The sequence below is a fragment of the Macaca nemestrina genome, chromosome 3 (genome assembly GCF_043159975.1).
Source record: "Macaca nemestrina isolate mMacNem1 chromosome 3, mMacNem.hap1, whole genome shotgun sequence".
NCBI lineage: Eukaryota > Metazoa > Chordata > Mammalia > Primates > Cercopithecidae > Macaca > Macaca nemestrina.
The window spans coordinates 179,772,201-179,787,073 of record NC_092127.1 but is presented as its reverse complement, the minus strand read 5'-3'; the positions used below and the strand labels follow the sequence as shown (position 1 = coordinate 179,787,073).

At 35.5% G+C, this 14,873-nt stretch overlaps 1 protein-coding gene across 1 annotated transcript in view; it reads left to right on the top strand.

Annotated features, from left to right (window-relative positions):
- The window catches only part of LOC105487873 (non-SMC condensin I complex subunit G), a 32,900-nt gene that overhangs the window by 15,543 nt on the left and 2,484 nt on the right, over positions 1–14,873 (top strand). Inside the window, exons 12-19 of the mRNA XM_011751503.3 lie at positions 2,300–2,410; positions 5,102–5,221; positions 8,196–8,420; positions 11,070–11,251; positions 11,554–11,728; positions 13,592–13,753; positions 13,990–14,128; positions 14,515–14,601. Of these exons, the coding sequence (XP_011749805.2) occupies positions 2,300–2,410; positions 5,102–5,221; positions 8,196–8,420; positions 11,070–11,251; positions 11,554–11,728; positions 13,592–13,753; positions 13,990–14,128; positions 14,515–14,601 (1,201 nt within the window). The remainder of the gene's footprint in view (positions 1–2,299; positions 2,411–5,101; positions 5,222–8,195; positions 8,421–11,069; positions 11,252–11,553; positions 11,729–13,591; positions 13,754–13,989; positions 14,129–14,514; positions 14,602–14,873) is intronic.

Genomic DNA, 14,873 nt, shown 5'->3' with positions numbered 1-14,873 from the left:
TACTCGGGAGGCCGAGGCAGGAGAATGGGGTGGGCCCGGGAGGCGGAGCTTGCAGTGAGCGGAGATCGCGCCACTGCGCTCCAGCCTGGGCGACAGAGCAAGACTCCCGTCTCAAAAAAAAAAAAATTAAAAAAAAAATTTTTTTAAAGTAGTCTCTTAAATGGATTATTTCTTTCCTCCCTAAAGAAATTTTTTGTTAATGGTATTGATACCATTCTGTCTTATAACAAATGATAAATGTGTAAACATAAGATAGGTATCAATTAATATTTGATATTAACTTTAATTTCTTTTGTGATCTTGCCTTTTCTAATGAACATCATTTTATTGTGATTTTGGGATGTGTTGATTAGAGTATTCTCATAAAAAGAATGCTAAATAGGAGACTCTATAGGAGAGTTTCATGACTTATGTTTCTGATCTCTTTGGCTATAGACATCCCAACTCCAGCACCCACCTTTCCAGAGAGTATGCCTGAATTTTATTTTTATTACTGGTGGCTTTTATTTGACAAAGTCTGTGGGCCATTATAGGCTATTAAATTTGGAAAGTAAATTTAAAGCAAAAACTGAAAATATCATCTGAAAAATGACAAACTGTAGCTTAAAATTCTAAAATTAGCAAAAGTAGTCTATCATGGTTAATATCATCTGTTTAACTTGACTCGCTTTGATCATTTATGTGTCTGTTTGTCCTGTTTGAGGGCTACAAATCTGTTAAGATGCAACTACAACAGAGCATAATGGATGCTATGGTCAGGGAAGTATAGAGGTTTTATGGAGAGGTATCTAATGCTGGTAGAGTATTGTTGGCTTCCCCAGAGGAAGACATGTTTTATCCTGAGATTAGAATAAAAATAACAATATAATCTAACAGTTAGAGGATACTTTTTCTGTGGTAGTCACAGCATCAATTACTTCACAAATGTGAATTCATTCTTTTCTTACTATAGGCCTATGAGGTTGGTACTATTATTATCTTCATTTTACAAAGGGCAAGTAACTCGCCAAAAATCACACAGATAGTAAATGGTGGAGGCAGGATTTAAACCCAAGAAGTGGCTCTAGACTTGTGCTTGTGACTCACTCTGTGCTGTCTCTCCTCAATGAATTATGGAGGGAATGTTGTAGACAGATGGAACAACATCTGTGATGGTCCAGAAGTTAAAGAATGCCTGTTGTGTTTTAAAACTTCAGGTCCATGTGACTAGAGAATTGACGGGGAGAGGCAGGAGAGAAATCTGGGGAAAAATTAAGACCTAGGTCACGTAAGGCCTTGCGTAAGCAATACTAAAAATTTTGTATTCTAAGGATCATGGTGAACCACTAGTATTTTAAGTGGTTAGGTAAGTCTTATGTCTCAGATCACTGTTGTTTAGGAAATGGATTGGAGAGTAGTAAAAGCTTAGACAGGCATAATAGTTGGGAGACTTAGAGTAGGGTTGGGAGACTTACAGATGGTGGTAGTCTGAACAAGATAATGACAGTGGATGTGGAAAGTAGTGATGAACTTCAGAGGTATTTAGAAATTAGTAACAGGGAGAAAAGGGAGTCAGGAATGTATCTTAGGTCTTTTGGTTTAGACAACTGGGTAGATGGTGATGACGGCATGAAGTTAGAGAACAAGGAAGAGGAGACATTTGTGTAATGATGAGTTCCCTTTTGGACATGTTGAGTTTGAGGAGACTGGAACATCCAAGAGGAGATGTCTTTTAGCAGTTGTATATATGAATCTGAAACTTAGAAAATAGCTGGGCTAGCTCATAGATGATAAACGAGGTTGTCAGGTTTTTTTTTTTTTGGAGATGATAATTAGGCAGGATGAAGATTAGACATTTTTTTTTTTTTTTTTTGAGGCAACCCTCTGTCGCCCAGGCTGGAGCACAGTGGCATGATCTCAGCTCACTGCAACCTCCGCCTCCTGTGTTCAAGCCATTCTCGTGCCTCAGACTCCCAAGTAGCTGGGACCACAGGTGTGCACCACCACACTAATTTTTGTGTTTTTAGTAGAGATGAAGTTTTGCCATGTTGATCAGGCTGGCCCCAAATTCCTGGCCTCAAGTGATCTACCCGCCATGGCCTCCCAAAGTGCTGGGATTACAGGTGTGAGCTGTTGCGCCTGGCTGAAGTTGTCAATTTTAAAATCCTGCCTCTACCATTTACTATCTGTGATAGCTGTAAGATCACCTACAGAGTCTATATAGAGGGACAGTATGCCCTACACAAAGCCCTGAGAAAGCAAACATTTAAGGGATGGGGAGAAGATATTACTAATGCTGAATATTTTGTCTTCATTTTAGAATGATGCTGAAACATTGCAGAAATGTCTTATTTTATGCTATGAACTGTTGAAGCAGATGTCCATTTCAACAGGCTTAAGTGCAACCATGAATGGAATCATCGAATCTTTGGTATGTTGATGGCTCTCTTGGGCTTTATTTTAGTCCACTCCTTTCTTATTTTATAAGTAATATGTTCTTTAGAAATCAAAATAATGAAAAGATTACTGTCTTAAATATCTAAGTATAAATGATAAATATATATATATAGCAGTTACTTCATATTGTGAGGATTAAATAAGATAATGCCTGTAAAGGACCTGATATATAAGTTACAGTCTCTTAAAGATTTGAAAAAATGATTTTATACTGGAAAGAGATACCGAATATCTTCATTTTTTGAATAGTAAGAGAGGAGATACTGAAACATACCAGGAATATTTAAGTACTGGAATTGTGCTATGTAATGAGACTGAGACAATCATATTTTATGCCCTGGGAAAGGAATTTATTTATTATATTTAAAGGGCTTTTAAAATAACCCTTTGTAGGTAGTTCCCATAGGGACACAAGTACTGTAAGACTCTAGAACATTACTTTCTGATAAGGAATATAGTGCAAAGCATATGTAACTTTACATGTTTTAGTAACCACATTAAAAAAAAAAAGGATAATTTTAGTATGTTGAATATATCCAACTGTATTATTTGGATATATCCAGTATATCCAAAATATTAATCATTTCATTATTTACTCACTAGTAAAACTGTTGCAATATTTTACATTCTGTTTTGCATACTAAGTCTTAGCACATCTTAAACTGGACTAGTCACATTTCAGGTGTTCAGTAGCCACATGAGGCTAATGGCCACAGTATTAGTGCACTGTTTTGTTGTTGTTTTTGATAGTACTACTCATTCTAAGCAAATTCTGTATGTAGCCAGGTTCTTACAGAAGTCTCTCAAAATTGTATTTACTTGGTACTAGTGAGAAATAGCCAATGAATATAATCTGAAGTCTAATTCCTTGGGTTGTCATGAGTTCCTGAATGTAGTAAAGAAAACCAGTTTTAATAGTTCAGAGCTTCTGGAGAAGTACTGTTTTGTACTCAACCATTAGAATTTAGCTTTATTTTTAGAAAAGCAGTTATCTTTAGTGAAAAGTGATGCTTAGTTTGTACTTGGGTATTTTATGTCTGGTCCTACAAAATTGAAGTAGTAAATATGAAGACTGTATATATGTGGGAAAGGATATACAGTGTTATGTGAAGAAGAAACACAAAATTGAATGGTCACAATGATTTTAAGTGTATAAAAATCCGTGGTTAAAGACTGAAAGAGATTAGAGGAATATAAAAGATATTTGGATAAAAGTTGTATTTTTATGAAGTTACTGTGTTTTAAATAAAAGATTTAATAAATTTTTCATTGGGAAAATTCAAATTATTCATTGAGCAAATATTTACTGAACATCTGTTACATACTAAGTGCTGGGAATAAAGTATACATGGTATACAAAATAGATACAGATTGCCCATGTTGATCTGGTCTAGTGAGAGGAGCATCAATAAGTGAAAGTTTGTGCTATTAGTGCTTGCTATGAAGAAGAGCTATATGGCCATATGTGAACTTATAATAACAGGATTTGACCTATTCATGGAAGGTGACCCTGATCTGATATTTGAGTAGACATTATATGAAAAAGGAAGAGAAGACTGTTTAATATGGTAGCTGCCAGCCACACATGGCTTTTAAAAACTAGTCCAAAATGAGATATGCTGTAAGGATTAACAACATGTTGGGGGTTGAGCATGGTGGTTCACACCTGTAATCTTAGTACATTGGGAGGCCAAGGCGGGCGGATGGCTTGAGCTCAGGAGTTTGAGACCAGCCTGGGCAACATGGTGAAACCCCATCTCTACAAAAAAATAGAAAAATTAGCCAAATGTGGTGACTCGGGCCTGTGCTCTAGTACATTGGGAGGCCAAGGCGGGCGGATGGCTTGAGCTCAGGAGTTTGAGACCAGCCTGGGCAACATGGTGAAACCCCATCTCTACAAAAAAAAATAGAAAAATCAGCCAAATGTGGTGATTCGGGCCTGTGCTCTCAGCAACTTGGGAGGCTGAAGTGGGAGGATCACTTGAGCGTAGGAGGCTAAGGTTGCAGTGAGCCGAGATTGTGCCACTGCACTCCAGCCTGGGTGACAGTGAGACCTTGTCTCATAAAAAAGAAAAGAAAAGAAAAGAAAAAACCATGTTGGGTTTCAAAGACTAGTACAAAGAACAGAAGGTAAGTTATCTTGTTAATAGTATTTACATTGATTAAATACTACAGATACAATATTTTGGTGATATTGAGTTAATAAATATATTAAAACTAGTTTCACTTTTTTTTTTTTTTTTAATGTGGCTACTAGAAAATTTAACATGACATATGTGGTTCCCATTTGTGGCTTCTATTATATTTCTGTTGGATAGCATTGAATCCAAACCAGACTAGTTGAACAAACTGAGCAAGAGGTAGCATGGTATAAGAAGACTGGAAAAGAAACTACACAATAGGGAATAGTATATATCATGTTAAGGAGTGTTTTATCTTGTTCTGTGAGCATTGGGAAGCCGTTGAGTCCCTTTTAGCAGGTGGAGGGGAGGTATCTCATGATCAGACCCTATTTCAGGAGGTCACTCTGGCTTTATTGTTCTGTTTTAGCAATTTAATACTTACCTTTTCTTTAAAAGTGAAAAATGACATCTTTGAGGTAATAGACAATAGGGAAATGAAGTAGATCTATGAAATTATATGGAAAATTTCTGATTCATTTTAGATTCTTCCTGGAATAATAAGTGTTCATCCTGTTGTAAGAAACCTGGCTGTTTTATGCTTGGGATGCTGTGGACTACAGAATCAGGATTTTGCAAGTAAACACTTCGTATTACTATTGCAGGTAGGATTTATCTTGTGACAAATCTCAATTGTATTTTCTGAAATACTCTGTGGTGATAATGCTAATACTCTGAATTTATCTATTCTGGTGCTTATTGATGATGATGATTATTATGGATAATCTTTGGAGATGCAATACTTTTATCTTTTGTTTTCTTATTAAAATGTGTTTGTAGAAAAAGATGAAACGCCAATTATTTAAGATATGCTTTTAATTATTCACATAGCAAATACTTATGGAGTGCATATTATATGCCAGCAACTGTTCTAGACTTAGAAAAATAAAGTAGGTAGATAGTGAATAAAACAAGATAAAACGTGTTGTCTTAATGGAGCTTACATTCTAGAAGGGGAAACACACAGTGAAAAATATGTATACAATGTATCAGATAGAGAAAAATAAAGCAGAGAAGGGGACTAAGCAGTGGGAAGGAGGAGAGGGAACTGTTTGGTTGAGAAAGACCTCACTAATAAGTTGACATTTGAGCAAATACCAGAAGGAAGCACAAGAGTGAACCACCTGGTTATCTGGATTTCCAAGGAGAGGCAAGAACAAGGGAAGAGGCCCTGGGGTGTAGGACTTTGGGTGTGCTCAAGGAACAAGAGAACATATGGCTAGGAAAGATTGAGCAAAGGGAAGAATAATAGGAAAGGGTTTGCTGGCAGCACGATGTCCATGTCTTCTGGAACCTTATAGACTGTAAAGACGTCAGCTTTCACTATAAATGAGATGGAAAGGAATTGGAGGGCTTTGAGTAGGGGATTGTTATGATCTGACTGGGCATAAAGTGGTGTAGACCAGGGAGGGGTTGGCAAACCTTTTGTGTATAGGGCCAGAGAGTGAATATTTTTAGATTTTTGCAGGCCATATGATCTGTCTGAACTACTCAGCTCTGCTTTTGTAGTGTGAAGACAGCTGTAGATAATACATGAATGAATTAGTATGGCTGTAGTCCAGTAAAACTTTATGGACACTGAAATTTGAATTTCATATAATTTTCACATGTAATAAATTTTTTTTTAACCAGTTGAAAATGCAAAACTTCCTAACTTGCAGGCTATGCAAAAACAGGTGGTTGAATGGATTTGAGCTGTTTGCAGATCCTTAGTATTAAATAGGGGTATAAGCATGGAAGCAGGGACACTACTACTAAGGAGGGTATTTGATAATCTAGGAAAGCGAAGGTGATGGTTTGGATGAGGGTTGTGGTTGTTGAGGTTGTGAGCAGGATGGTAATCTAAGTTTGAAAATTTAAGTCTAGGATTTGCTAATGAATCTGATGTGGTATGTGACAGAAAGGTAGAGGATAATTTAAAGATTTGCCCCAGAATAACTGGATGGATGAAGTTGACTTTTCCTATGATGGGGAATGCAGAGGAGCAGGTTTTATGGCAGATAGGATGAAATAAGGAGTTCAGTATTGGGCATGATAAGTTTACAGTTTAAGTTACAAGTGGATATATTGAATAGGCATTTATATGTGAGTTTGGAGTATAGGGGAGAGGTCCAAGATGGTGAAATGGAAGTCTTTATTCTTTTGATAGTATCTGATAGTACGCAATGCTTAGAGATAGGATGTTGCCTGAGGAATGAGTATAGATTAAATGAGTGTAGGGTCAACTTTGTAGGACCCTAAGCCTCAGATAAAAGTAGGGGAGATGAAGAGGAACCAGTAGTGGCTAAGGTGAATTGGATAATAGAAGAGGAATGGTGTAATTTCCTGGAAAGCAAGTGAAGGTAATATTTTAAAGATGATAGAATGACCCAGCTGTCCCGTGTTGCTTCATAATGGACCATTCTGGATTCCTAATGGACCATTTCTGGCAATCAGGAAGTTTCTTGAAGTTTCTTTAAAAGTTTTGAAAAATTGAGCCATTTTTCTTAATTCACTATTTACAGGTGATTTTTATTTGTTTTAAAAGCCAAGTTACAGAGCCAAGTTATTTTACCAATTACCTAAATTTAATTACACTAAAGAATATAGTAAACTGGCACACGCCTGTAATCCCACCACTTTGGGTGGCTGAGGCGGGTGGATCATGAGGTCAGGAATTCAAGACCAGCTTGACCAATGTGGTGAAACCCCCATCTCTGCTAAAAATACAAAAATTAGCTGGGCATGGTGGTGCATGCCTGTAATCCCAGCTACTTAGGAGGCTGAGGCAGGAGAATCGCTTGAACCCAGGAGGCGGAGGTTGCAGTGAACTGAGATTGCGCCATTGCACTCCAGCCTGGGCAATAGGGTGAGACTCTGTCTCCAAAAAAAAAAAAAAAAAATATATATATATATATTTATAATATATATATATATTTATAATATAAATACTGAGCTCTGTATTTTTTTCATGGCTTTGAAATTTGGTGGACATTTTTAAACTTAAGATAGACTCATACAAAGTGCTGTGTTTCGTGGTTTACCTCTTTTCATAAAGGAGTCCAGTTGAAAACTGAATTTACTATTAATGAATTCTAAATTCATTGAGCTAATGAGAGAAAAATGAAACTTGATAACCTGGAAGTATACTGTTCTAATGAATGCCTTTCATTGCTTAGAATATAATGTTTTTCTCTTGACAGATGGGCTAGAACACTTTCAACATAATTGAACAGTTTTTCTGGATCTTAAAAAAATAAAATCATAGTTGAGGGCATTGTTGATTCTTTTTTAAATAAAAGGAACAAATAATATAATTCAGCCTGACTCCAATTCCAGAAATTTTTATTGACTGTGAAGATTAACTTTTTCTTAAAGTATATAGCTCTCAAATGTTACGGTTCAAATAAGTAAAAATAATGTGTTTTTTTTTTAATTGAAATTTTAACTGTATCTTTGAAAAGTGATGTTTTCTTTAGACTTGACACTGTCATTGAAATTTGACTTAAGAAAAAAATAAGATACATATTAATTTTATGTAAACAGAATTAAAACGCTTTACTGAATTTACTTTTTTTGGTGGGGAATATCTTGATTTAGGTTTTGCAAATTGATGATGTCACAATAAAAATAAGTGCTTTAAAGGCAATCTTTGACCAACTGATGATGTTTGGGATTGAACCATTTAAAACTAAAAAAATCAAAACACTTCATTGTGAAGGTACAGAAATAAACAGTGATGATGAGCAAGAATCAAAAGAAGTTGAAGAGACTGCTACAGCTAAGAATGTTCTGAAACTCCTGTCTGATTTCTTAGATAGTGAGGTAAGAAATAATCCAGTCCTGTGATTATGAAATGTCATTTTCAGCATGTATTTGTTTATTTTTTAAAAAAATTTATTATACTTTAAGTCCTGTGATACATGTGCAGAACATGCAGATTTGTTACATAGGTATACATGTGCCATGGTGGTTTGCTGCACCCATCAGCCCATCTACATTTGGTATTTCTCCTAGTGCTATCCCTCCCCTAACCCCCTATCCCCTGACAGGTCCCAGTGTGTGATGTTCCCCTCCCCTATGCTCTTTATATCTTATTTTTCCTACTGGATTTTAAATTTGGATAGACATTTTTTATTTTACTTTTTAAATATCTTAATTAAATCCTAACTTTCACTATCATACCTAATTTCTCACTATCAAATTGTATGTGCAAAGAAATGAAGTATAAACAAAAATGAAGTGATTATTAATTATTAGTGGGGGTTGTTATTTTTTATTTCTTTACGTTGTATTTGTGATATAGAGACTTCTAAGATTTATCCCCAAGTGTTTTAAGAAATAGTTTAGAATAATTTTATATTGGGTGGATAGAAGATGTAAGATAGGGTATGGGATTAGATCTCTTTTAAGTACTCTTGAACTACTATTTTTATAGCACACATGTAAACCAACTGATTAAAAATTTTTTATACTGATTGTAGTTTTTCATTGAGGTGGAAGTGATATAACAAAACTTAACAATTTTTTTTTTTTTGAGATAGAACCTTGCTTTGTCATCAGGCTGGAGCGCAGTGGTGTGATCATAGTTCACTGCCCCCTCACTTGCTGGGTTCAAGCAATCCTCCTGAATAGCTGGAACTATAGGCATGTGCCACCATGCCCACTGATTTTTAAATTTTTTGTGGAGACAGGGTCTCGCTCTGTTGCCCAGGCTGGTCTTGAACTCCTGGCCTCAAGCAATCCTCCTGCCTTAGCCTCCCAGAGAGCTGGGATTGCAAGTCTGAGCCCTCGTGCCTGGCCCAAACTAACACTGTTAATGTGAACAATTCATTGGCATTTAGTACATTCAAAATGAAAGGCAACTACCACCTCTATCATCTAATTTAAAACCTTTGAATCATCCCAAAATGAATACTCATTAAGCAGTTGCTCCTCATTCCCACTTCTGCCAGCCCTGACAGCAACCAATCTGCAGTCTGTTTCTATGGATTTAACTATTCTGGATATTTTGTATAAATGGAATCACACAATGTGTGACCTCTGTTTGGCTTTTTAAACTTAGCATAACATTTTTGAGATTCATCCACATGGTATCTTGCTTGTATCAGTACTTCATTCCTTTTTGTAGCTGAATACTCCATTTTATGTATATATGGTGATTTGTTTATACATTCATCCATTGAAGGACAGTTGGGATGTTTCTGCCTTTTGGCTATTGTGAATAGTGCTACTTACTATGAATATGGTGTGTATGTGTATTTATTTGAGTACCTGTTTCAATTCTTTTGGGTATCTGTATACCTAGGAATTGGGTTGCCGAGTCATTTAACTTTTGGAGAACTTGGCAAAGTTGTTTTCCACAGTGACTGAACCATTTTAAATTTCCACCTGCAGTGTAGAAGGTTTGCCATTTCTCCATATCCTTGTTGACACTTAGGTTCCATTTTTAAAAAATTATAGCTATCCTAGTATATATGAAGTGCTACTTCATTGTGGTTTTGATTTGCATTTCCTTAATGACTAGTGTTGTTGAGTATCTTTTCATCTGCCTCTTGGCCATTTGTGTATTTTGTTTGGATAAATGTCTGTTCAAGTCCTTTGCCCATTTTTAATTTGGGTTGGTTGTCTTTATAGAGTTCTTTATGTAGTTTGGGTGGTAGATTTTTATCAGGTATAATTTGTAACTTTTATTCTATAGGTTGTCTTTTTACTTTCTTGTTAATATACTTAGATGTATTAAACATTTTTAATTTTGGAGATACACTCATTTTTTTCTTTCGTTGCTTCTGCTTTTGGTGTCCTATCTAAGAATCCATTCTAAGTCCAAGTCATGAAGATTTATCCCTGTTTTCTTTTGAGAATTTTCTGGCTTTAGCTTTTATATTTAGGCTGTTGATGCATTTTCAGTTAATATTTGTATATGGTCTAAGGTCCAGCTTCATTGTTTTGCCTGTGTACATCCAGTTTTCTTTTCCTTTGTCTTCTCTAGACTTGTTTTGTTTACTCTTTCTATGAATGCCTTCTGCTTCAACATCTTCTGTTCACAGTCTATCCATTATTCAGACAAATTGCCACTCCTACCTATGGAGCTTTTGCTTATAGATAGGCACCACCCTCTAATATCAGGGGCCAGGGTTTTCTATGTCTTAGAAACGCTAAGCATTTAAATATATGTTTTGCTTTTTATTTTCCAACAGTTTTAAAAGGCCTTTGGTTCTTCTAAAAAAATTTAAGATAATTGAATTTTTCATGGCTAGACTAAGCATTTATCTAGTCTCCTAGTCTTTTAGATTTGTCTAACATTGTTAGTCTAGCTGTGAAGAAAGTCTTTTTATGTGCCTTTAAAGAATTGGTAATAACTTGAATGGTTTTTGGATGGTTCATGTAAAAATACTGTAGGACAGGCTACATTGAGAAGCTTAAAAAAGGAGATACAAATAAATTTCTTCTAATGAATGTCATCTTTGTTAGGTATCTGAACTTAGGACTGGAGCTGCGGAAGGACTAGCCAAGCTGATGTTCTCTGGGCTTTTGGTCAGCAGCAGGATTCTTTCTCGTCTTATTTTGTTGTGGTACAATCCTGTGACTGAAGAGGATGTTCGACTTCGACATTGCCTCGGCGTGTTCTTCCCCATTTTTGCTTATGCAAGCAGGTATTGAGTCATACTGATAAATCAAAAATCTGACTTGACATCAAATTCAGGTCCCCCATGAATTATATCTATAATATTTTGTTGTTGATACTTTTTCTATCTTTAGTAGATAAATGACAAGAATGATACAGATTTTATCTGTCTGAATTTTTGGCTCTTTCCTAGATGAAAATGCACTTTATCTTGATGAGTGAATTTCATATATAGTAGTTTTGAATTTCATACATAATAGTTTTTGGAGTCATGCTTTTCTCTCATCAAATAATGTTCTGTCAACATACTTTGAATTTGTTTCTCAACAGGACTAATCAGGAATGCTTTGAAGAAGCTTTTCTTCCAACCCTGCAAACACTGGCCAATGCCCCTGCATCGTCTCCTTTAGCTGAAATTGATATCACAAATGTTGCTGAGTTACTTGTAGATTTGACAAGACCAAGTGGATTAAATCCTCAGACCAAGACTTCCCAAGATTATCAGGTGAGTGATTTTAGTAACTGCACGCAGATCACTGTTTTGGTAAAATAATCTCTCTCAAAGATCCCTTGAAATACTGAGAACTGCATTTTGGTCTTTAGACTTCTGTCTCAAGCATTTACCACAAAGCATGAAAAAACAAGACCTTGGGAAATGTGGAGAAATCATACAAAAACAGAAGTAATCAATGCTAACATTTTTGCTACTGAAAAGAAATTACTAAAAATTTACCACCCACACCATGCCCACTTAGTACTGACTGTTAATCTGAAATAATAACCTATGTTATCTAGGACTCACTGAGTCTTCAAATGTTGGCTTACCTGCTATGCTTCTGGCACAAAGAAGGAGAATTCAAAGACTAGAATTCACTTCAAATTTTTTTGGCTTTTAATTCAAAGAAGATAAACCAACTGCACACTGACTCACAGACTGAACTTAAGCTGGGTTGTTTTAATCCTTTAATGGCATTTGGTCAAACTTGTTACTACTTTTGAAATTTAATGTATTAGTGATTTCAGATGCTAACAGATTAAGTTGAAAGTGTTACTCTATTTGATATTTAGTGATAGGCTACTCTGTTCAAGTCATATGTCTTATATTATTGGTAAGATAAGATTACAAAGGATATTAGGCAGAATTAGGTAAGGGTCAGTAATAGAGCTATTAAGCACTTTACGACTTGAGACAAAGGCAAGAGTCATGTGGTAGGAATGATGAGTACAGCGTTAGTTTTAAAACTCATTGACCAAAATTCAGTTAGGCCTTGTTGGTATTTGGGGAGTGGTTTGGGTAGAGGAAGGATGTTTTAGTAAAGGTGATATATGTAGATGGTTATGCAAATGTTGGGGAACTGTAGAAAGATGACTTTGGCTAAGGATCCTGAATAGGACTGTTAGGGCAGAACATTGGGGGTAGATTATAGATTGCTTTAAAGGTCAATGTAGGGAATTTGGAGTTGGCCTTATTTGCAGTGGGTGATTATGCAGGGCTTATGATGAGAATGGGTTAATGTCATGAAAACCACTTAGAAAGATTAATTTGGTGGTCAGTGATGGTTATATGAGATGAACTGGTGAGCGGAAAGAAAATAAGAAAGCAGTTGAAAAATCTGTATAATTCGCTTGTAGAAAAAGTACTACAAAGTAATAGTAGAAAGTAGAAAGAATAGAAATTGACCTAATAAAGAACTATGGGTACAAGAATCTAAAAGAAAGAGCTTGAGAGGCAAGGGAGATGGAGGAGTCCAGGCAAACTCTTAAGTATGTGTAACAGCAGACTTCAAAGGAGCTGTTGCCATAGTGTAATTGGGGAGTACTCTCGTGATCAGCATCCTGGAAGATTGAGGAAGGTAGACTGGGGCATGGCACTAAGTTCAACTACTGCTATGCAAGCAAAGACCCCAGCCAATCCCATAGGGAGTTCCAGAACTGGGATGTTCCTTTGAGTTGTCCAGAATGGAGGCAAGCTGAGACATTGTACCTGTGCATTGGCCAGTCATTGGATTTGGACAAATCTTTGGGAGAAGAGGTATGATCTTGGACAAGGCCCACCAAAGTCCACCTTCGTCAGCCTGGATCAGTACTGCATCTGGGAACTTTTACCCTCCAAAACATGCTGCAACTGGAGGATGAGTGCTTCTTTCCTAAAGGGAGTGGAACTGGGCCCTATATTACAGCATCCACTACAAGAAGTCAAGAAGGGGAGCTTATTTTGGGGGTAGAGGGGATGTTAAATTTGGTTTTAGACATTTTATATTTGGGATTATGACAAGACAATTGGTTGGAAATATTTGTTAGATGTGTAAGACTATATAATAATCATAATCATTTTCATTTTACAGAGAATTTTTTCTTAATTTTTTAGGCCTTAACAGTACATGACAATTTGGCTATGAAAATTTGCAATGAGATCTTAACAAGTCCATGCTCACCAGAAATTCGAGTCTATACAAAAGCCTTGAGTTCTTTAGAACTCAGTAGCCATCTTGCAAAAGATCTTCTGGTTCTATTGAATGAGATTCTGGAGGTAAAGTAGTTTCTAATTACTCTGATTTAGTTTGTGTTTATATTTATACATGTAGAATTTACATGGTTGTATTAGATTATACATATGTTAGCATATTGCGACTTATTTGAAATATTTGTTTCATAAATTTCATATACTTTAGTGTTTTTAAACAACTTGATATGTATTGGTACTATTTTCAAAGAAGATTAGGGAATGTGGTATTTATAAAATATTAATAATGTTTTCTTTTATAGCAAGTAAAAGATAGGACATGTCTGAGAGCTTTGGAGAAAATCAAGATTCAGTTAGAAAAAGGAAATAAAGAATTTGGTGACCAAGCTGAAGCAGCACAGGATGCCAGCTTGACTACAACTACTTTTCAAAACAAAGATGGTAATGACATACTGACCAGAATATTTATAAGATTCTGTGTTTTTCATCTTTACTGAGACATATTTTTTTCTCCTCTAACATGTTTGGTTGGACATCAGAAATGAATGAAAATATTTTTCTAATCTCTTGGGAAACAGCATTACTGATAAATGTTTATTCTACTTTTCAAGTGTTTTTTGACATGCATTTCTCAACATATGACCATCTTTTTAGGAGTTTTGATTCTTTTCCAACATTCAAATTTTCGAAAGGGTGATTTATAACTTTTCACTAGCTGTTAGAAGGACTTTGTCATTTCAGTTTCATAAAAACTGGACTTAAAAAGACAATTTAAAATATTTCATGAGGCTATCTTATTTATATTGTTGTATTATTCCCTTTAATAGAAAAGAATAAAGAAGTATATATGACTCCTCTCAAAGGTGTAAAAGCAACCCAAGCATCAAAATCTACTCAGCTAAAGACTAACAGAGGTAGTGTATGGATTGACCATCTTTATGATAAAAGTTTTAAATGTTATCTTCCAATGAAAAATACTTGTTTTGCAAGTTTTCTTATCTTTGTTTCCTTAGGGATAAAGATTTTTTAAAAATGTCTTTGGTATCCTTTCTTTTTAATTCTTTCAGTGGATGTCAGTTTTTGCCTTGTGTCTAAAGACTATAAAATCAGTGTTGCTCTAGGTGCTTTTGATTGAAAGAAGTATGCTGCAAAACATCATATTACAAAAGATAATTTGGGTTAAATA